Source organism: Leiobunum rupestre, chromosome 7 (genome assembly GCF_980474605.1).
Source record: "Leiobunum rupestre chromosome 7, qqLeiRupe1.1.hap1, whole genome shotgun sequence".
NCBI classification, from domain to species: domain Eukaryota; kingdom Metazoa; phylum Arthropoda; class Arachnida; order Opiliones; family Sclerosomatidae; genus Leiobunum; species Leiobunum rupestre.
In genome coordinates, this window is record NC_143390.1 from 37,981,594 (window position 1) to 38,001,044 (window position 19,451).

At 33.5% G+C, this 19,451-nt stretch overlaps 6 protein-coding genes across 10 annotated transcripts in view; 3 read left to right on the top strand and 3 right to left on the bottom strand.

The window, feature by feature from the left end:
- Positions 1-303: 303 nt before the first annotated feature.
- On the top strand, positions 304-3,027 carry LOC149936198 (uncharacterized). The gene is made up of 2 exons (XM_090153162.1): positions 304-457; positions 875-3,027. The coding sequence occupies exon 2, from the start codon at positions 884-886 to the stop codon at positions 2,912-2,914; it is 2,031 nt and encodes a 676-aa protein (XP_090009288.1). The 5' UTR covers positions 304-457; positions 875-883; the 3' UTR covers positions 2,915-3,027.
- A 408-nt stretch (positions 3,028-3,435) lies between these two features.
- Positions 3,436-6,243, bottom strand: LOC149936199 (protein FAM98A). 2 transcript variants are annotated; one of them, XM_090181069.1, is made up of 9 exons: positions 6,108-6,243; positions 5,923-6,025; positions 5,205-5,353; positions 5,009-5,143; positions 4,857-4,936; positions 4,682-4,792; positions 4,318-4,615; positions 4,065-4,256; positions 3,436-4,001 (listed from the first exon to the last, which is right to left on the bottom strand). In XM_090181069.1, the coding sequence occupies exons 2-9, from the start codon at positions 5,958-5,960 to the stop codon at positions 3,604-3,606; spliced, it is 1,401 nt and encodes a 466-aa protein (XP_090037195.1). In that variant the 5' UTR covers positions 5,961-6,025; positions 6,108-6,243; the 3' UTR covers positions 3,436-3,603. The 2 variants fall into 2 exon arrangements, with proteins under 2 accessions (XP_090037195.1, XP_090037196.1); XM_090181070.1 differs by having other exon boundaries at positions 6,183-6,198.
- A 362-nt stretch (positions 6,244-6,605) lies between these two features.
- Positions 6,606-13,254, top strand: LOC149936200 (exportin-5-like). 2 transcript variants are annotated; one of them, XM_090181061.1, is made up of 25 exons: positions 6,606-6,791; positions 6,885-7,006; positions 7,075-7,147; positions 7,214-7,351; positions 7,415-7,630; positions 7,693-8,061; positions 8,131-8,214; positions 8,279-8,404; positions 8,458-8,548; positions 8,615-8,850; positions 8,910-8,966; positions 9,037-9,132; positions 9,198-9,332; positions 9,494-9,600; positions 9,664-9,756; positions 9,817-10,092; positions 10,154-10,339; positions 10,400-10,535; positions 10,607-10,705; positions 10,761-10,899; positions 10,961-11,091; positions 11,175-11,279; positions 11,351-11,563; positions 11,873-11,965; positions 13,034-13,254. In XM_090181061.1, exons 1-25 carry the CDS (start codon positions 6,690-6,692, stop codon positions 13,169-13,171), a joined length of 3,561 nt encoding a protein of 1,186 aa, XP_090037187.1. In that variant the 5' UTR covers positions 6,606-6,689; the 3' UTR covers positions 13,172-13,254. The 2 variants fall into 2 exon arrangements, with proteins under 2 accessions (XP_090037187.1, XP_090037188.1); XM_090181062.1 differs by lacking the exon at positions 6,885-7,006 and having other exon boundaries at positions 6,698-6,791; positions 13,034-13,253.
- On the bottom strand, positions 13,021-14,984 carry LOC149936201 (pre-piRNA 3'-exonuclease trimmer-like). The gene is made up of 2 exons (XM_090181063.1): positions 13,793-14,984; positions 13,021-13,719 (listed from the first exon to the last, which is right to left on the bottom strand). The coding sequence occupies exons 1-2, from the start codon at positions 14,920-14,922 to the stop codon at positions 13,257-13,259; spliced, it is 1,593 nt and encodes a 530-aa protein (XP_090037189.1). The 5' UTR covers positions 14,923-14,984; the 3' UTR covers positions 13,021-13,256.
- Positions 14,985-15,134: 150 nt separating this feature from the next.
- Positions 15,135-16,380, top strand: LOC149936202 (dnaJ homolog subfamily C member 4-like). Its single transcript, XM_090181064.1, has 7 exons — positions 15,135-15,153; positions 15,229-15,318; positions 15,403-15,490; positions 15,553-15,728; positions 15,796-15,969; positions 16,038-16,124; positions 16,202-16,380. The coding sequence occupies exons 2-7, from the start codon at positions 15,233-15,235 to the stop codon at positions 16,278-16,280; spliced, it is 690 nt and encodes a 229-aa protein (XP_090037190.1). The 5' UTR covers positions 15,135-15,153; positions 15,229-15,232; the 3' UTR covers positions 16,281-16,380.
- A 439-nt stretch (positions 16,381-16,819) lies between these two features.
- LOC149936203 (SPARC-related modular calcium-binding protein 1-like) overlaps positions 16,820-19,451 on the bottom strand; it is a 64,291-nt gene continuing 61,659 nt past the window's right edge. For all 3 annotated transcript variants that reach the window (XM_090154502.1, XM_090154500.1, XM_090154503.1), the window contains one exon: positions 16,820-18,061. In XM_090154502.1, coding sequence (XP_090010628.1) covers positions 18,006-18,061 — 56 coding nt within the window. In that variant the 3' untranslated portion in view covers positions 16,820-18,005. The remainder of the gene's footprint in view (positions 18,062-19,451) is intronic.

Sequence of the window (19,451 nt, forward strand, 5' to 3'; positions counted from 1 at the left end):
ACGCCATAAGAGAGCTCAGACTTGGGTTCTTGATGGTACCTGCTTAACGGTTTCTTGGTAGACAATAGTCTGCGCAGGAACAGTTCAAGAATACTGTTCCGGGCGAATAGACTGCGCAAGGATAGCCTCGAGCGGTTCGGAACTGGCTAATAGTTTTCACCACACACCACTCAGAGAAAATTACCAACTCCTTGCTCAATATCGCCATCTATTTATTTTTTTTTAGAAACTTTAATTTTAAAAAAGTAGCAGACGCTACAAGCCGAAAATTGAAAAAAAAAATATCTATATATTTATTATAGGAGTGCTTGGCAGCTTGGGTGATGGTCAAATTCTTTAATTTTTGATATTTCTGATGGTATTATAGGTTAATAAAAACTAAATATTCTTGTAATTTTTATTTTACCGTGTTTCAAATTTTCTACGAACGGTTTTGGAAAGTATTCATGAATTTTACGTAAGAAACATTTTAATATATTTTTGGGTTCTTCTATGGATTTTTTAGTGGATTGTCAACTTTTTATCTTTCTCTCAAAATGCAATAGGAATAGGGTTAGCATAGATTTATTTCATAATGTAATATGTTTGCAATAACCAATTTTTAACTTTTGTTTTAAGAGTATTTGTTTTATTTTGTGCAACTATAAACCACTGATAAGGATTAGATAAAAGATTTTGTAGATTTTGAATTTATACACAAATTAAAAATGAAAAATTTCGTATAGAAGGATAACTGTTCCTATATGCTAAATTAATTTCTTCGAGTTCAAAATAACAGATTTAGTGTTTTAACATTGTGATTAATTTCAACATAACAAATTTCCAATTGGAGATAAATGTGAAAGTGACAATTTATTTTATTTCTACTTCAAAGGTAACAAAAATGGAAGTAATTGATGTTGATGAGCTAAATAATTCAACAGCAAGTGATCATGTAGCTCAATCATCTCTCAAAGATACCACTGTTTTCTTAACTTCTAATGACAATGATTACACCTATTACTTGGAAAAAGTATCACATGATCTAAAGAAAAATGTTGATTTTATCCTTAATAAAGACAGAATGACAATTGGTAGAGCACCCGATTCTGATATAAACATTGTATCTGCCAATGTATCCCGTAATCACGCAGTGATTACTAAAGAATCTAATGGGTGGTTTATTAAGGACACAAAAAGTACTAATGGTGTTTATATAAAGGGCACAAAACTTGTACCGGAGAAAGGTTTCCTGTTAAAAATTGGAGATCAGTTCACATTGGGCCCAAATAATGAAACTGAAGACACATTATCTTTAAAAGTAAAGCAACGAAATCAAGACCAATATAAAGCGACTAGTTCCCTTTGCATGTCACCACCTTGTAAAATTCCAAAAAATGACAGTCATTCTGAAGATGTGGATCTAAAGAAGAAACTTGAAGTATTAGAAAAACAACTGAGGGACAAAGAAGAGAATGAACGAGTTTTGCATGAAAAGCTACTGGCAAAAGAGAAGGAGAAAGAAGAGAATGAACGACGTTTGCAAGAAAAACTAATGCAAAAAGACAAAGAAAAAGAGGAAAGTAACAGACTAATGCAGGAAAAACTAATGGAAAAAGAAAAGGAACACAAAATTCAACTAAATCGTGAAAGAGAAATAATCTTGAAACAAGCTGCTGAAGTGGAGAAAAATTTTAAAGAACGTTTACAGGAATCTAATAGAGAAAATGAACAGCGACTCAGACAAATTGTAGCTAATCAAAGGCAAACTATACTGGATGAGAAAAGTAAAGTGGAACAATCTCTACTTCAAGTAATGAATGACCGGGACAAAGATTTCCAAGAAAAATTGCAAGAAGAGAAGAAGAGATTGGAAAAAGAATTAGCAGCTAGTGAAGCGAAAGCAGCATTGCTCGAGACAAAACTAAGTGAAACGAAGAACCTCAAAGATCAAGAAAGAGGAAAGATGCTTAATAGATTCTCAGAGCTCATTGAAGCTGAAATGAATTGTATAATTTGTTCAGAATTATTTGTTGTAGCAGTAACCTTGGGATGCAGTCACACTTTCTGTCAAGAATGTATAACAACTTGGAAACAGAAAAAGAAAGATTGTCCCATTTGTAGGAAAAAGATTGAAACTGAAGCTAAAGCTTTGGTCATCAATAATTTCATTGAAAAAATGGTTGAAGATTTGCCAGAGGAAATGAAAGCTCATAGAAAGAATTTGGTCAAAGAACGGGAGCAAAAAGCTAAAGAAAACAAAGCGGTTGTAGTTGCTCAGGAAAATGTAGCTGCTAACAACATTGCAAATTATTTGGGAATGTTAAATGCAAGAGCTAATGAACCAACAGTAGTGATTAATCGTTTAGGAATAGCAACGGGACTACCTGTTAATGCCAGACCTAGAGGGTTTTTGGACCTAACCCAACAAAACAACAGTGCTCCGCAACAACCCAGAAATATCCAAACCACTTATCCAAATCAAACAGTACCAACAACCAGACCAACTTATATCTTTTCAAACGCACCAAATGCCAATAGTCACTCCATTCAGATTGATGCTAACACTATAGTCAGAGTGGTGGGTAACTACAGAATGCCGGTTAATCCTCCAGAAACCAGAGTTCAACTTGAAAGACTTTTACCAGCCACAATGGGAAGATTTGGAACTAACCCGCCTCAAACTTCAAATGCCGGCACAGTTCCTACACTCCATCTACCTCAATACCCTCCTCCTAATAGAGGAAGGGCGAGTGTTTTGAATTTGGCTCAGCAGGCTCGAAATATCATGCCAGCTCCCGCTAGGCCTAATGAACCTATAGTGATCACTGACTCTGATGATGATACTCCTGTCAGAGGAAGAGCACCACCGCAGGCTGCGAATAATAGAGCAAGATGGAGTGGGCGTGGACAAACTCACCCGCAACGGAATTGATTTAACTCATTTGTCCTTTAATTTACTAATTGCCAAAAAATCAATTCAGTTGTAGTTCTTTTGTATTTAAAATTTTAGATTTTTTGTGTATTTTAAAATAAAAAAAATGTAATCTACAATTTCAATGGTGTTTTGCCTCCTCATAAACATTAAATTTATTGCCATAAGTGATGAAAAGCTCAAAGATTAATATTTTCGAGCATTAATAAAATATTACTCAAAAATTAGGATAAAGAGGGCAGCCTGCCAATAGCATTAGGAAAAAGAGTTCTTAGTGATAACTTTTTATCAAAGTTGGAATTAGGAATCAAAAGAAATCTGTTGAACTGTATTATTTCTTTTAATTTTAATTTACATTTTTTTAAATTATAAATGGGATATTGGTAAAAAAGATACCAACAGTCTGAACGCTGGCGCTATAATTCCAGTTTAAGAGACTAAAAAACCAACAAAAGCTGACATGATTTTGGACCCACTGAAAATATGCTTTACGTAAGGTCATACCAAAAATATGAATATAAAAATTGCAATCTCATCCCTAGCATTGCCAGGAATTTATTAGAAACTTAAATACAATACTATTAACATAATTAATAGTTGAGTACCGGTACATGTTTGTAATGTTTAATGAAAAAGGTGTATATACCCTTTTAATTTATTTAAAGAGTCAATTTAGAGGTAATTATCTTCTAGTACCTGCCTCCTTGATATCCTCCAGCGCTGCCACTTCCATAGGAGCCAGCAGCGTCAAAATACCCCCCCGGATTTCCTCCTCCACGTGCTCTGGCACCCCCTCTACCTGTTCCACGCCCACTGCGATGCCTGTCATCATGCTGATTGTACGTACTTTGATTATGATAACCACCTTGGTTTTCATGGCCACTGTGCTGATAACCACCTTGGTGATCGTATCCACCTCGCTGATGACTTCCTTGATTTTGATGGCTGCCTTGCTGATAACCTCCTTGATTTTGATTACCACCTTGTTGGTAACTCGCCTGTTGATTGCCTTTATCCCACCCACCTTTGAAATTAGTATTATCACTTTGATTGGACCAATTTCCTTGGACTCGGCCGCCCCTACCACCTGCAACGCGGTCAAAATAATTATCGTAACCTGTTTTTCAAAATGAAGTCCGCTTCAAAATACCTCCTCGTCCTCCTCCACCACCACCGGATGGTTCTGTTCTTTTCTGCCAAGAGGGCATTTCAGGAGGAGGTGGTTGTTGGTCTTCCGGTCTGCCACCTCTATCAGGAACCCTGCCTATTATGACGTTATTTATTTGGCTGCGAGTATTTTTCCTAACATTAGCGCTGCTGGTTTTCTCTTCTTGTAGTAAATCTTTATGCAAATAAATAATTAGATTCAACTTAATTAAAAATTAGGGGTTGTTTGTGCCTACCTTCCCGAGCTGAAAGGACGCCTGAAAGGAAGACACTAGGCTCAATTTTTAGAGATTCCTTCTGTGGATTATGAACTTTGGCAATTTCAACGGCTTTCTTTTTGGCTTCCTCTCCCCACAAAAAGGACTCTATCGTGATATCCATCCTCTTAATGAGTAATTCCCGCCTTATTTTATATTCATTATGCATTTGTTCTCGGAGTTTCTCAAATGAGTGCCATTGTTTTTGGGTTAGGACTCCGATAAACAAAGGTTTTCCTATTACATTTGAAGAGTGGTTAGCCACTATTTCATTGATCTACAGAAAGAGAAATTTCTTAAAATCACACAAAAAAAATCCAATATGAAAAATGACTTTTATTACTTTTCTTTCTACTTTTCCAAATAATTCTTCAGTAGTAACAGTAGCGGGAGGTTTAGAAAATCCTAAAGCAATAAGCAAGTTTTTCAAGTTTTTAGCTGTAGAACTTTCACTCTGAAAGATACAATAAACCAAATACTAATTTTTAACGAAACGCACTTTGATAAAAAACATTTACCATTTCTACTTTCATACTGGCATCATTAGGACAATTTGTAAATGTAATTCGCGCTGCCATTAACTCTCCACATAAATAATCTGCAAATTGCAATTATCACTAGCTATAGATTACATTTATGTTATATATATATATATATATATGTTTTATACCTAATAATAATGCTCTACTATCGTAAGTTGGCAACCTGTCTTTCATTTGACCTTGCATTAGAGAGGCATGAGGGCAGCCCAATTCCTTCAGAAAAGAATTTAACTCCAATACAAATGATCCAATATCATCTGGACCTAAGAAAATTTATTCATTTTTCATTATTCTTAAATTCAATATTTTGAATTAATTTAATACTTTTCATAGGATTAACTGCCTCTTCAAGTTTGCAAATGACTTGGATCTCCTCGGATAACCATGCTATCAGATTAGAATATTCAATAGAATTCAAACCAACTTCAATTGCATTTTTTAAAGAATCTTCATTCAATAATGGTCCTTTATAACTAAATAAGAAAATTTTATATTTGACAAAATGTACAAATTCAGGCATATTAGAATGCGAAAGGTTTTAGGGTGGTATACACACACAGAAAACAGGTAAAAATATTCCATGTGTTCAAAAATTCCAAGCCATTTAAAAAAGATCTTTCTAAAAAAGGTTATCCTAATTTCATCAATGACTATCATGATGTAAGAGGGCGTTGCACAACATTTTAATGATTTTATATGTTTGACATAAGATGGCTAATTTTTTTAAGGATAGTGGTAATAATGATGTCAAAAGATGCGATATATTTTCCTTTGCAATTTTTATTTCAGTGATTCTAATCAAACGGTTGATTTATAGTTTTATTCCAAGCGAGGTTTCAGAGAGAAATCACTTTTTCCATTAGGCATTGGATCTATCAACTAGAGGAGCTAATGGCGAAATCGGTAATCAAAACCATAAATTAGGAAAATCTATACAGTAAGTTTCTATACCCTAATGCTCAGAGAGGAGCTTTTTTTTTCAAATTACCAAACATTGTTTTGGAAAAATTAGGCAGTTAAATATATTTAGCAATTGATATACTTCAAATCTTCCAATGAATCTAAGATATCACATTCCATTTTTGTTGCTTAGGTCAGTCAAATATAATCACTTGAAGAAGAGGAAGTACAGTTAGAATAGATGCCTAGAAGACAATCAACAAAACATTTTAATAGCCAAGGCTTATTGGAAGTTGATCAAAATTTAAAATAATATTTTTATCCTACCAAATTTAAATTGAATTATATTTTATAAAATAATATAAATTTCAAAATTATAGAGTTTTACAATAAGTTACATACAGCCTTTTCAGGGACAAAAATCTTCCCGAATACTGTCATAAGCCGGACTTGCCGGTCACGCTACAAGCAGACGCAACTTCATAATTTACCGACTAAAGATACGACACTTTTATGAGCTTTATTTATTTATTTATTATTAAGAAAAATTCAAGTTACGAAGCTAGAATGATCCTAGATAAAATCAAGGATAATTTAAACTCGTACGAGTTTAAATTATCTTTGATAAAATCCAATTTACTTTTCCTTAATCTAAAAAAATAAATATGAAGTAAATATTTTTTACAACACATACGTAGTTTTTATTTAAAAAAAATCTATCCACCAAAATCAGGGCCAAAATTAAAAGCATAAAAAAGTCTACTTCATCGCAGTTTTAGTCTCCATGTTGTTAATAAAGTTTAGTTTTTCCCATAGAGATTTTTCCTTAAAATTGGTGACCAGTAAATTGGATGTGTTTTGTAATTTTCTAATGAAGTTTATTTATAAAAAAATTTAAAACCAAGAAATATGAATGAAGAGATAGAAGTTATATCTAAACGGCTTATGAATGCGGTTGAACTGACGTTAAATCCATCAATAAGTCATCAACAAAGATTGGAAGCCTATCAAGTAAGCCGAGGCTTAAGATATTAAACGTCAAAATATAAACATGTTTTCTAAGTAGTACCTCGTTTCTCTTGATTAATATTAAATTTACAATAGATATGTGAGGCTTTTAAGGAAAATTCCCCACTTTGTGCTCAATGTGGATTATACATATCTCAAAAAAATAATCCTCCGGCTATAAAGCATTTTGGTTTGCAACTAATAGAACATTGCATAAAGTACAGCTTAAGTGTAAAACTTTTTAACACTGTGCTGTGTGATTTTAATAAAAATTTTGTTTTTAAAGATTAAGATGGAATTCTATGAGTCCTGAGGAGAAGTTGTTTATTAAAAATAATGCCATGGAATTATTAGCATCTGTAAGATAAATAGTTATTTCATATGAATCCTTGTATAGAATTCATTTAATTTTTCATTTCTTGAAGGGTACAAAGTCAATCTTAGAAGAAGAAGGGCATATAAAAGATGTATTGGCTAGAATCGTTGTTGAAATGATAAAGAGAGAATGGCCTCAGCAATGGACAACTCTCTTGAGTGAATTAACTACAGTTTGCGCTATGGGTGTATGTATTTTATATTTTAATCACCATTGATAACGTCACATAGTTATATTAAATATTTGATAGGAAACACAAAAAGAGCTGGTTCTACGGATATTTTCAAGATTAGCTGAAGATGTGGCGGTGCTACAAAACATGCAACAACAACGAAGGAGAGATGTCTTAAAGGAATTAACGTACCATTTACCACATATTTGGGTTTTTTTCTTAAAAACTCTGGAAGAACATTATAAAAGTTATAAGGAATATTTGTGGATGGAAAAGTCTCCTGGGAATAAACAGGCTAGTTGTAAAATTTTTTTATTTCAGTAAAATATTCAAATACAATTTTTTTTTCTTTGTAGAAATGTTTAGTAAATTGCCGTTTAGTGGAGACTTTACTTGAAACGTTAAAAAGTGGTTATTTAGAGTGGATCCCACTCTCGTATGTGCAAAGTGAAAGCTATCAACTCTTAGCACAGCTCTGCTTTCTCTTAAAAGATGAAGAGTTACAAATTTTAGCTGCTGAATGTCTTCTTTTGTTGGTCAACCGGAAAGGAAAAGCTGAAGAACGAAAACCATTTCTCACCCTGTTTAGTGTTGAAGCAATGGAAGCCATTTTTCAATCAGCAAAGTCATCAGCTTCAAAACCATTAGTGGGAGCCAATTACGATTTTTTAAAGAAATTGTGCCAAGTTTTAACTGGACTTGGGAATCAACTTTGTGCCCTTTGGGTTTGTCCTATATTGAAATTCTTTAAAATGTGTTAAAACATTTTGAGATCTTGGACTTTTTCCAAACAGGGAGCTCTTGATGATGTTAATTGTCCAGAGAGTTTCAATATTTTTTTACAAACTGCTTTAGCGTTCACGGGACATAATAGTCAAGTAAATAAACTTACCCCTCAATCTACTAGAAAACGTCATCGATTATACTTATCATCCCTTTTAGCTGTTATCAAATTATACTGTTCCATTGTGGATCACATGTTTTCAACACAAAACATGTAGCAAAGATCCTAAATTTACCATTATTTTACCAACATTACTAGAAATATGTGCAGGAAAATTGGCCAAGGTACGATATTATTGTATTCTAATAAATTTTAACTAATATTTCTATATTTTTAGGTTGGCTTACCCAGTCGGAAAGACTCGCTAAGTTGCGATTATTCAAGAATAGATTTTGATAATGATGAAGATTTTTTCCATTTTTTCAACAGTACATTGTTAATATGCCTCTTTAGTCTTGCGATGATAATTCTCATGGTTTACTTTATTTTTATAGAGTTTAGAACTGATTTTGGCAACTTAATTCGAATGATAACCATCTTAGATCCAACATTATGTTTCAACTTTAGCGCAAAATGTTTGAAAGAAACCCTAAACAAACCATGTGAGTTGGGAGATTCATCTGAAAATGGTCTTTGCACAAATTTCTCTCCAAGTGCGATTGAGTGGGAAGTCTTGGCCCTTCTATTGGAGTGTGTTCAAAGTAAAATGTCAATGGCAAGCGAACCAAAAGTAACATTAATGTTAGGGCCAATAATGAGAAAGCTTTATATTAAAGAAATATCTTTTAGCCAGATGCTTCTGAAGGTTTGCTTTTATTGAAAGCCATCATCAACTTTCAAACCATGGTAAATTACAAAATTTCCTCATTGGATTTTACTTAGCTAATAGTAAACTAAACATTTGTTTATTAAATAGGATCCAATTATATTATCATCAGCACTATCTTGCATCTCTGCCCTTTTCTCATACGTCTCCCTCGAACCTGAATATATACCCATTGTATTACAAAAAGTAATAGTAAACAACATAATTAATCTAAAGATGTCTTTTACAAACCTTTTTTAAATCATGAGCAGATTTTTGCTGCCGTTGTTTACACTTTACCAGGTGAAACTAGAAGAGTAAGAATTAAAGCGGTACAAAATGTGAGGAGACACGCCTGTTCGGCTTTAGTCAAAATATGCAGCAAACAACAGTCTAGCTTATTTTTGGTAAAATAAATTAAGCTGATTAAGCCCCTTCTTGAAAATGAGTCAGGAGAAAGTATGGGAAAGCAATCCTACACGTTTTCTTTCTACTCATTTTCTAGCACGGGCTTAGCAAAACTATTGGGTATACAGTTATTCTTTTCTAATAAATTTGAATTTATTAGCCCATGTTTGAGCATATTTATGAACATGTAAAAAAATTAGGGGATGAGTTAGATCAATTGTCATCTATGGAAAAATGCACGCTTTACGAAATGGTTGTTATGATCAAGTAGGTTAGTTTGTCAAATTTATAAATTTTGCAGCTGTGTTATTTGACAATTTTTTTATTCAGTAATGATTTTAATGACTATAACCGCCAAAAGAAATTTCTGGAGCAAGTTGTGTACCCTGTTAAAGAAGCTTGGTTGAGCCCGCAGTTTTTCGAGTTAGAAGATTTTGGCGTTTTCTTTAAAAAAACAACTAATTAACTAACATTTTTAAGCAGCTCAGTGGAAAAGTTTGTACAAGCGATAGGTTTAAATCAAGAACCAATACTCGAATTCAAACCTGATGATCCTAACAGCAATTGTCGGGCCAAAATAGTTTTCTGCCTTTCATTCTTTTTGGCTTTACTTAAACGTAGTAAATGGCCTGACAATCCTGAACTCGCCCGTAAAGGTGGTTTTGTCCTCCACCAAGACTCTGATGGCAAAGTTTTTTACAAGAATCCTGTCGCTTCATCTATATCGCCCATTTTTGAATCATTATTTCTTTTGATCAGGTATAAATGCACTTTTAATTGTGTATGATATCTTAGTTAATAATTTATTACGCTTTTATAGGACATTAAACAGTTTGTGGGTTCCAGACGTACGAGTAAGCTTCCATCCAGCTCACGGTGATGTGTTGGAGCTCAAAGATACGGAGAAGAACGTAATTTTAGGCATTCCAGGACAAGTTATTGAATTTAAATTAAAAACGAATTTGGAGAGAATGCAGAATTTCATAGCTACAATTTTTGAGACGAGGTATTTTATTTAGTTCTAAAGATATAAAACAAACATTCAAACTTATTTTTATTTTTACAGCTACACAATATTAGGAGCAGCCGGAACATCTCTTGGAACTGAGTTTTACCAATTTCCACAGTTATCTGACATTATTTTGAAATCTGTCTTTGTAAATTTAGAACACGTTTCAGACTTTAGACTACGAACCATGATTCATATCCTTTTTGTTTATAAAAATATTTTAATGCACATTTATCCCTTATTTGACTTAACTTAAATTTTTTACGAGTCTTTTGGAAACCTTTGACTCAAAACTGCCCATCTTTCTTAGAAGAAACCATTGTTTTACCTGTATTAGAAAAATTTTGCCCTTTTATGTTTAATGTATGTATTAATTATGTAAAGGGTTAGATTCTTTTGTAAAGGTTTTTATTTTTAGAAATTAGCATTGAGGTGGGAAACCTTTAGTCAGCGATATAGTAACGTTGCCAGTTACGAAGATGAAATGACTGAAACACAAGAAATACTCGAAGACCAAATTTGTAGGCTCTTAACTAGAGAATATATTGAAATGCTAAGTATGTCGTATTCTCAGTACATTTTTTAAATATTTCTTTATTAACCTTTCAATAATTTCAGTCGCAATATTATTCAATAAAAAGGGAACAACTGTTTGCAATCCAGACTTGATGGATGATGATATGGACCAACCTAAACCCCCAACTGTAGAAACTCTATCAAATTTGGGTGTCAAACTTTTAAGGAATGAAGTTAGTTTCTGTCTTTTCCGAAGGTCAAGTTATAGTTTTGTATGACTATAATATTTAAGTTATAAATGTTTTTGACTATATAGAGTATTTGCTCAGCAATAGCCATGACTGCTTTCAGTGGTTTGCATTGGTTAGATAGTCAATCATCTCTCAAAAGTGGTCAAATTTGTTGGCCTGTTTTGAAACAGGTATTAACTTAATACTATTAAGTTAATTTAAAGTTAAAAATTATCCATCTGATATTTATATCTACTTTTAGATGGTTAATGACAATGTATTACGTAATGAAAGTGAAGCTAGCTACATATTCTTATGCATTATGAGGGGACTTTACCATTTAGGACAAGACAATGCCAATTGCGCCATGCTAAATAACTTGGGATTACAAGTTTACGAACTGCTACGACCAAATTTTCCCATTTTATCTCAAGTTCTAATGAATGCAACTAGCTGCCAGAGTCAAGATTTAATTGTAAGTAGACCTTTCTTCCTGAAAAAATGCAATACCTTGTAGAAAATAGCTTTCAAATGGATGGTAAGTTTTGTTTCAAAAGTAGAGAGGCTCTATTGCACCATTCCTATAAGATGGAGACAACTAATGGAATAATAAGAATGAAGTGGTCTCCTTCATATAGAGGTCACACCATAAGAGTTTGAAGCCCCCTCCTTTGGAATAAAGCTCCAGCCACTTATGAAACCAAACTCTACCATCTGTGCGCTACTCATGTAGAAATTATTTCTACAAGGAGAAACAATGTGAAATGTTTTCAATTACAAATAGATGTTGGAAGAAAAACTGTTAGATGGAGAGAAAAAATTACCAGAGAAAAAAAGGAAAGAAATTTTCAAGAATTTTGTCTCATGTGTTATTGGTGTAAGTTTTAACTACCCATACATTATTATATAGAAGCTTCAATAAAACTCATTTAGCGACTTGCTAGGAAGTATTAATACACAGCCTGTGGCTCAAAGCAGTACCCAAAATAAGGGCTGGGTTATTAAAATGCCACGATGGCGATCATCAACTCTACTGAATTTTGTTAGATTGAACTAATATCTCTGTAAAGTAAACTTAGGAAAAAATTGTGCCCTTAAAATGATTGTTGAATATAGTTGAGTTTGTTTGACTTGAGTATAGATTGAAGCTAGCTTCTTTGGCTAGCTCTGCTAGTATGTTAACCGAATGACTGGAAATATTTTGACCAGTGATCCTGACTTGGCGAGAGAGGGTTTTATTGAAGTGCCTATTGATTAAAAATGGAACCTAAAAAATTTTCAGTTATAAAAAGTTATAAATATTCCCTTATAGTAGATAGTGCCAAGAAAGTATTTAGGTCCCTAATAACTTTTAATGGGAACATTGGCTCCCGCTGCCACGCTGATACTTTTCAGAATGGCCGTGCTTAAATAATATTTTATTAATTAATTAAAAGGACTTATCAATCATGGCACTCCACAGCCAAAACTTGATGAAAACGCACTCAAAAGAAATCTAAACCATAGGCTGTGAAGCTTATTAAACCTTCCAAGAGCAGTTGTGAGGGTAGAGGGTGTGACATCAGTAGTTGTGTGCTCCATTTAAGTCCTGTTTAATGTTCTCCTCACCAATATTCCAAAGTCCTGTCAGCTTAAGAGTTTTACATGATGAGTTGCTATTTGGGCAACTTTAAACATGGAGAAGTACTGTCAGTTCAGACCCCTTTTAAATAAACCAGCAGTCGTATGAACCCTTTAACTTCTCTCTGGACTACTCACCTATTGCATTTGTTCAAGATTCTTTGTAGACCTAAATACTTTTTTTGATAGTGCCAATTCTTCTCCTTCAAGCTATTGGGACTTTTTTTAAAATATATCGTTGAGAATTTCACCTTCTTTCATCAGAAATTGTTAAATCGTTGAATTTTATATGGATGCAGATAGGAATAATAATTTTTATTTACAGAAAAACATTGGAGACATGTTTAAAAATGAAGTAAAAATTAAAAATTTGGATGGTGGCTTTTTCCGTCGAAGAAATAAACACATTGGTAATGTGTTGGAAACGTCTGCAGATACTGGTTTATGTTCCCTGTTCAGTTGATAAAAATTGACCAAAAATGTTTTTTTTAAACAATTTTTTTAGTTATTAAAAAAATTTGCCCTTTTCTTGCAGAAAATACATTTTGTTACCACAATTTTATGACTATACAAGAAATAATGCTTAGAAATGCAAAAGTGCTCATCAACAAAGTATTTCGGACTAAAGGAGAATGATAAATAGGCCTGTAGAAGGAAATTTTAAAATTGGCATTATGTTTAAATTCACGTAAAATGTCTTTGGCACAACCAATATTGGGCACCACAACCAAGGCTCTCTCATCACTTATTTGTATAATATCTACACGACCAAAAGCGCCAAATAACTTGGTTAATTCTAATACATCTAGCGAATGTGATTTCATTAGGACATGAAGTGCAGGTGGTCGGTCTTTGGTTACATCTTTGCTAGCAAGGTTTGCATGATGAGCAGCTCCTCTAATTAAGTTTATTCTGTTTTGAAATGTTTCAGTTGCAATTGAGAGTTCACTCCAGGTTAATTCATGTTGATCATGTTCTGATAAGTTAGCTTTTGCCGATAAATAAGCTAGTCTGAAAAGATTTTGTAATCCTAATTAGTCAGATTTTCTTTATGCTATTATTACTTGATCTTTTACTACATTACTTAATAAAGACAACACCGCAGGCAAAAGAATCAAAGCTCGCATCATGAGGCTTTATGAAAATCTGATCTCTGGATGTATCTTTCAATTCTACAGTGAAGCCACACGTAATGGTGTTTGTAAAATATTGGTAAAGGTCTAACAAACTGAGGCATTTTGATAACTCTTGGTTTCGTTTCCCATTGAGCCTTTGAACTTCTGATGAAATGTGTTTTGTGTCAAAAATTGTGGGAAATAAATCCAAAATATGGCTCTTAAACTTTGTGTAACTGTTCGGAAGTGGTTTCCAAAATTGATGGTACATTAAGATGAGATCAGTTAATAAGTTGTGTCCAACAATGGGTTTCTTACAGGTAACTAATTCTTTGAAAACTAAACTAAATCCCATTAATACTTCATAAATCCTAGTTTCTTCATTATCTACTTCGTTTTCTAACGTGGCTCTTTCTTCAGGACTAACTTTTTGAATTAAAATAATTTCTGCATTAGGGGAAGTAACCCAAACTGATTGAAATCTGGTACGCAATTCATTTATCAATGAATATTTTGGAATTCCCAAGTCATGTTTAGAAGCTTGATATTCCAATGGCAATACATCCTTATCATTTGCTTGGATAGCCCATTTTGAAACCTCAGAACAAATCTCTTGAAAATACCATTCATCGTATTCTCTCTCCTTGTTGAAAAGAAAAGTTTTGCTTTTTAGTTCTTGAATCACCAATTCTTCCTCCTCCTGATTGAGATAAGAGATTCCAAATGTCAGAAACTTTTCAAAGTTAAAGCCATTGTTTCTTAGGAAATCAATGGATGATGGTTGAAATGAAATATTCTTGTCAAGACTTCCAAATGCTCTTGGGCAGAGGTAAAAATTGAAGGATTCAGAAATGAAATTATTTTTCAAGTTATCTTTCGTGAATACTGTCAAACCAAACTGACAGATTATAAACTTGGAAGCAGTGGCATTATTTCGTAATTTATCATAACGTATATCAGCTGTGTCAGACAACCTACATTTTTCTAACCCATTTAAACCTGTAAATTCTGAATCAATCGCCACAAATGTTGATTTTCGTATTGATTCTAAAACTTTAGGCAATACTTCTTCGAAATTAGTCGAAAGGACTTCAAACATTTTTTTGTTGAGCCTACAGGCCGAAAACAGGTACAAATAACTTTACGGAATAAATAAATTGGCTATTTATTTAATGGAATAACTATTTGAATAAGTCTACATTCAGACCGGTACCACCACGTGAGCAGTTCGTTTATAAAATAATTGTCTGTTCGTAGGTTGCCCGACAGATGTCACGAAAGTTTATTTTCGTCTGCTGCAAAACCTAACAATCTTTCAGTTTCAGAAAGAGTAAGTACGCGTTTTTCAACTTACGAGTTGGACCTTATAATGTAAATATGCTTTTTATTTAATGAATGTGTTTAGTGTTATGAATTGTAATCCAATTCTCCGTGCTGCTCTGGCTTTATCAAATCCAACGAAACGATGGTTTACGATAGGAGTTAAAACGTTCAAGTATGTCTTTTTTTATCTTTGTTTGTGAAGGAATATCTCCCATGTATCTTCATATTTTATAATTTATGAATGATTCAATTTTAGAATCTCAAACTATTACGATATTTTGGGGGTGAAGCAAAATTGTTCTACGAAAGAAATTAAAACAGCGTATGTCAAATTGTGCAAAGAGGTAAAAACGGTGTCAGGGTTGTAAATAAGTAAATTATCTAACTATAAGTAAATTATCCATAGTATCATCCTGACAAAAAACCCCAAGATGCAAATCAACACCGCAAATTTGTTTATTTGAATGAAGCTTATGTAGTATTGTCCAAACCCGAAAAGAGGAGGCAATACGATGCTACTTTAGAATCACACTTAACAAGGCCTTCACCATACCCTAACTATGGCGCTACGCATACCCAACAGTAATTATTGAAAAGCTTAGGCCTATTCATGTTTTAAATTCTTAAATACTTATTACTAAATGTATAGAACCAGATATGACGAAACAATGTGGTCAATGAGAGATAAGACCCGGGATGCGTTTTATCAAGGAAAATCTCATTATGGACCTTTTGGTAAGGAATATATGGGGAAACCACTTACTGTCTTCTTTTGCTTAGTCGTTCTTATGATGGGTTCTCTGCTGTATGCCATGTTTTTCACGTAAGAAAAATACCAGGCCTATTCCCAAAGTATGTGTCTGACGCCTAAATCTGGTTCAAAATTTATAGTTTGATGTCACAATATAACGAAAACAGGATAAAAGAAAACGAGATAAAGAACTATGCAATTTATACTGAAGCGCGCAAAAAAGCAATGTATGAAATTTTCTTACACACTGGTAGTTGTACAATCGTATCCCACATTTTGGTTATATGTTACTTATACATTTAAGGGCAAATAGTAAAGACCAGCAAATTGAACTGATATTTGGCCGGACAAATAAACCAAATGATTCATCAAAAACCGACTAAGGATCTTATTAATGTAACATTTTTGCTGCATTGGTAATGTTTTTAGAGAAAATTGTATATGCTTTAGCTATTAAATATTAAATATATTTTTGGGCTCTTAAACTGGTTGTACACTCACTGAAAAAATATGTAATCCATGAAAAATCTGGCAATGCTTTGGTATTTTTTTTTAAAAAATCAAAAAATTTTAACAAATCTACAAAAGCCACCAAATTCTCAATAAATCCATGAGAAAAATCCACAAAATTATCATTGAAATCCACGAAGAAAATTCACAAAACAAACTCACCAAAAATACAAATCTTTGGGTTTTTTACAGCTGGATTTTTATAAATCCACACAAAACCAGTGAAAAAATCTCCAAAAAAATAGAAAATGTTCATACTGTTGGATATTTGAAGATATTGCTTGTCCAAGAAAAAAATCCAAAAAAAAACACCCACATTTATTTGGGCTAACCATTATCTGTTTGCCCAAAAGCATTAAAAAAAGCAAAACTTTTGGGTTCATTTGATTTAATGCAATAATTTAAAATCTGGTTTACATGCGTAATTTTTACATTTATTTGCATTGGCTTCCAAAAAATATGTATAAAAGCGCGTTACAGTCACAATCTACACGCTTATTTATTATTAAGATACCGGCACTATTCTAATCTAAGGCACTTATAAAAAAAGGTTGGCACAAATTTTAAAGCATAGACTTCCCAGTGTCAGTCTAATAGAATCAACTATTCTACTTGAGAAATATATACAATAGAATAACAGATCTACATATAGAAAAATATACAAATTTGCCTAAATATTTCGCCACTATGTCGTGAAATAAAACTCAGTTTCGCTTGACCAAAATTATTAGTACCTAAAAAAATATTTCAACCGATCAGCTGTTCCGTGGAAGAATGACCTATGTATTTTAGTTAGAAATCAAATTTAGGTGAAATTAAAAGCTTACACAGGGTTGCCATGGTACCTGGAATTCCTGGAAACGTCAGGGAATTTGAATATGGTTATAAAAATCAGGGAATTTAATTTCGGTTACAATTAGGAAACTTTTTCTAAAATATAGGTTAAAAAGTACAAAATCTTGACACAAAATAAGTCAGAGAAAATCTGGAGAAGTAAGGGAATTTGATTGTGAAAAAACTGTGGCAACCCTGTTTGCCCTCTAGCCACTGTGGGAGCAATTCGAAAAATTTCTCAGACCCCATTTTTCGTAACTCATTTCTGAAATTCAACAAATACACCCAAAACAACTAAATCCAAAAATTAAACCCTGAGTTGTCTCTGGCAATTTTCAGGGTACATAGCCCCCAATTAGTTAAAAAAAAGCATGTACAAAATTCGCAACACAGGTTACAAAATACAATCTGAAGTGAACAACTTAGGAACGATAATACAGAAATATCACATTTAAAGGGGTTTTTGTCGGAGAGAAAACCAAGTGAGTATTTACAAAAAAAACACTGTTGTTAATATGTAAAAAAAATGCCACAAAATATTAAGCTTCCAATCTTTCGCCACTTTAATAAATGCGCACCATTATGGACTAGAATCTTGATACTTGACTCTTGAAATACGAAGGGAAACATTTTGGTTTTTAAGTATATGCGGCACCAAAACAATTGTTTATATGGCAACGATTTTTTTTTTACCCTAACACACTTCTTTCTCCCTCTGAAATTTCGGAGGTATTGTCCCATTTACGTAAATGTTCAATTCTTCACTAATCACTTCTCAATATTTTATCAAATGGATTCGGTCCCCGACGCTTTCCGTTATCTGCAAAGTCCAAAATATTTTTAATTCTACGAGCTTACAAACTTGCATAGAAAGATAGTAAAATAAAAATATTCGAAATTATTGTACTAATCCCATATTTTTGGTAATTAGTAGTTACGCATTTTTGTGAAAATTCCAAAAAAGGTCCCGAATATTTCCCTAATAGACTACGCAATTTCATAAGCTATTGCCATGTTGTTACGGTCGCCAAGTTAAAAAAGGAACAAGCCCAAAACGCGAAAATATTTTGAGAACAACTCAACTCTCATAATTAGTGTTCATAACCTATCTCGGATGAAGAGCCAGGTCAAAAAGAACAGTTATTATTATTAGCATAAGTAACGTATCGCATAAGTATGACACCGAACGATTACGGTTAGTCGAAGAGTGATTGCGTAATAGGAAGTCGCGTAACCGGAAACTAGCCCATTCATTATCTCTTTGCTTTCGAAATTACTGCCCAATTAGTTTGATGGCTATTAATAGGAGTGAAAGGCGTTCAAATCTCAAATTTGAAAATAACTAATATAATCGTAAATTCAATAGCCAATTGCTTTGTCAGTCCTTACACAGCACACCATGATATCCGCCCCGGGTGTCACCCGTGCTAGCTACGCCGCTGGGGTGACCAAATTGACGTGCCCATAGATAAAAAAATTATATAGTTATAGTAATTTGGCTTAGTATAATCTACAATTATATATCTTTAATCAAGAGTCCCGCGTTAGCTCAAAAGAAAATTCTAGTGGTTAGAGTCATTTACTTTTCGGCGCGCTGCCGACGCCGCCGCCGATAAATTTTGATCCTGCCGAATTGTTTTTGTAAATTAATTTATTTTTCCTTCTAATACATTTTGGAATTTTTTTTTCCCAATTTTCAAAAGGGGGGAGAAACAATTGCCGCCGCCGCCGCCGCCGAGGATTTTTGAAAAATCGGTGCGCCGCCCCGCCGCCAATTCTAATCGGCGCTATGCTCTACAAGTAGTACTTGTAACCGTAAGGAGTCGTGCTGTAAAACACTCAACGCGTCACCGCAATGCTAGCGGGAGACAAGGGGTGAACAAAACGAAGAGGGTCGACACCGGGTCTTTTCGAGCGCGCGTGAGGAGCGGATGACGTCAAAGATAGAACGCTAGCAGGATAATTTATTGCTTTGGCGTCATCAATTCACTCGTGAAAAAGATCCCGCTGGCGTAAAGATGCTGCCTTAAAATGGTCTTACCACAACTCCTTAGCTTTCTCCATGATAATATGCTAAGAATTGACCGTTTAATTTGGTGTCCCGTTCACATTCGGTATTTGAAACACAATCCAAACTAATTGTCCACTAATCTACACGATATCTCCATGTGTTTAATTGTATGAGCTTGAACTAAACTTTACTAAATAAA

Bases quoted from the DNA above. Each gene is read 5' to 3' on its own strand.
- LOC149936198 (XM_090153162.1), top strand. From the start codon at position 884: ATGGAAGTAATTGATGTTGATGAGCTAAATAATTCAACAGCAAGTGAT.
- LOC149936199 (XM_090181069.1), bottom strand. From the start codon at position 5,960: ATGGAATGTGATATCTTAGATTCATTGGAAGATTTGAA. The intron at 4,937-5,008 runs GTATAAAACATA...TGCAATTTGCAG, and splicing joins TAGTAGAGCATTATTATTAG to ATTATTTATGTGGAGAGTTA. The intron at 4,793-4,856 runs GTAAATGTTTTT...TGTATCTTTCAG, and splicing joins CCAGTATGAAAGTAGAAATG to AGTGAAAGTTCTACAGCTAA.
- LOC149936200 (XM_090181061.1), top strand. From the start codon at position 6,690: ATGAATGAAGAGATAGAAGTTATATCTAAACGGCTTATGAATGCGGTT. The intron at 9,333-9,493 runs GTAAAATAAATT...TGAATTTATTAG, and splicing joins AACAGTCTAGCTTATTTTTG to CCCATGTTTGAGCATATTTA. The intron at 11,092-11,174 runs GTTAGTTTCTGT...TTGACTATATAG, and splicing joins TCAAACTTTTAAGGAATGAA to AGTATTTGCTCAGCAATAGC.
- LOC149936201 (XM_090181063.1), bottom strand. From the start codon at position 14,922: ATGTTTGAAGTCCTTTCGACTAATTTCGAAGAAGTATTGCCTAAAGTT. The intron at 13,720-13,792 runs GTAATGTAGTAA...AAATCTTTTCAG, and splicing joins TGCGGTGTTGTCTTTATTAA to ACTAGCTTATTTATCGGCAA.
- LOC149936202 (XM_090181064.1), top strand. From the start codon at position 15,233: ATGAATTGTAATCCAATTCTCCGTGCTGCTCTGGCTTTATCAAATCCA. The intron at 15,319-15,402 runs GTATGTCTTTTT...ATTCAATTTTAG, and splicing joins ATAGGAGTTAAAACGTTCAA to AATCTCAAACTATTACGATA. The intron at 15,491-15,552 runs GTAAAAACGGTG...AATTATCCATAG, and splicing joins ATGTCAAATTGTGCAAAGAG to TATCATCCTGACAAAAAACC.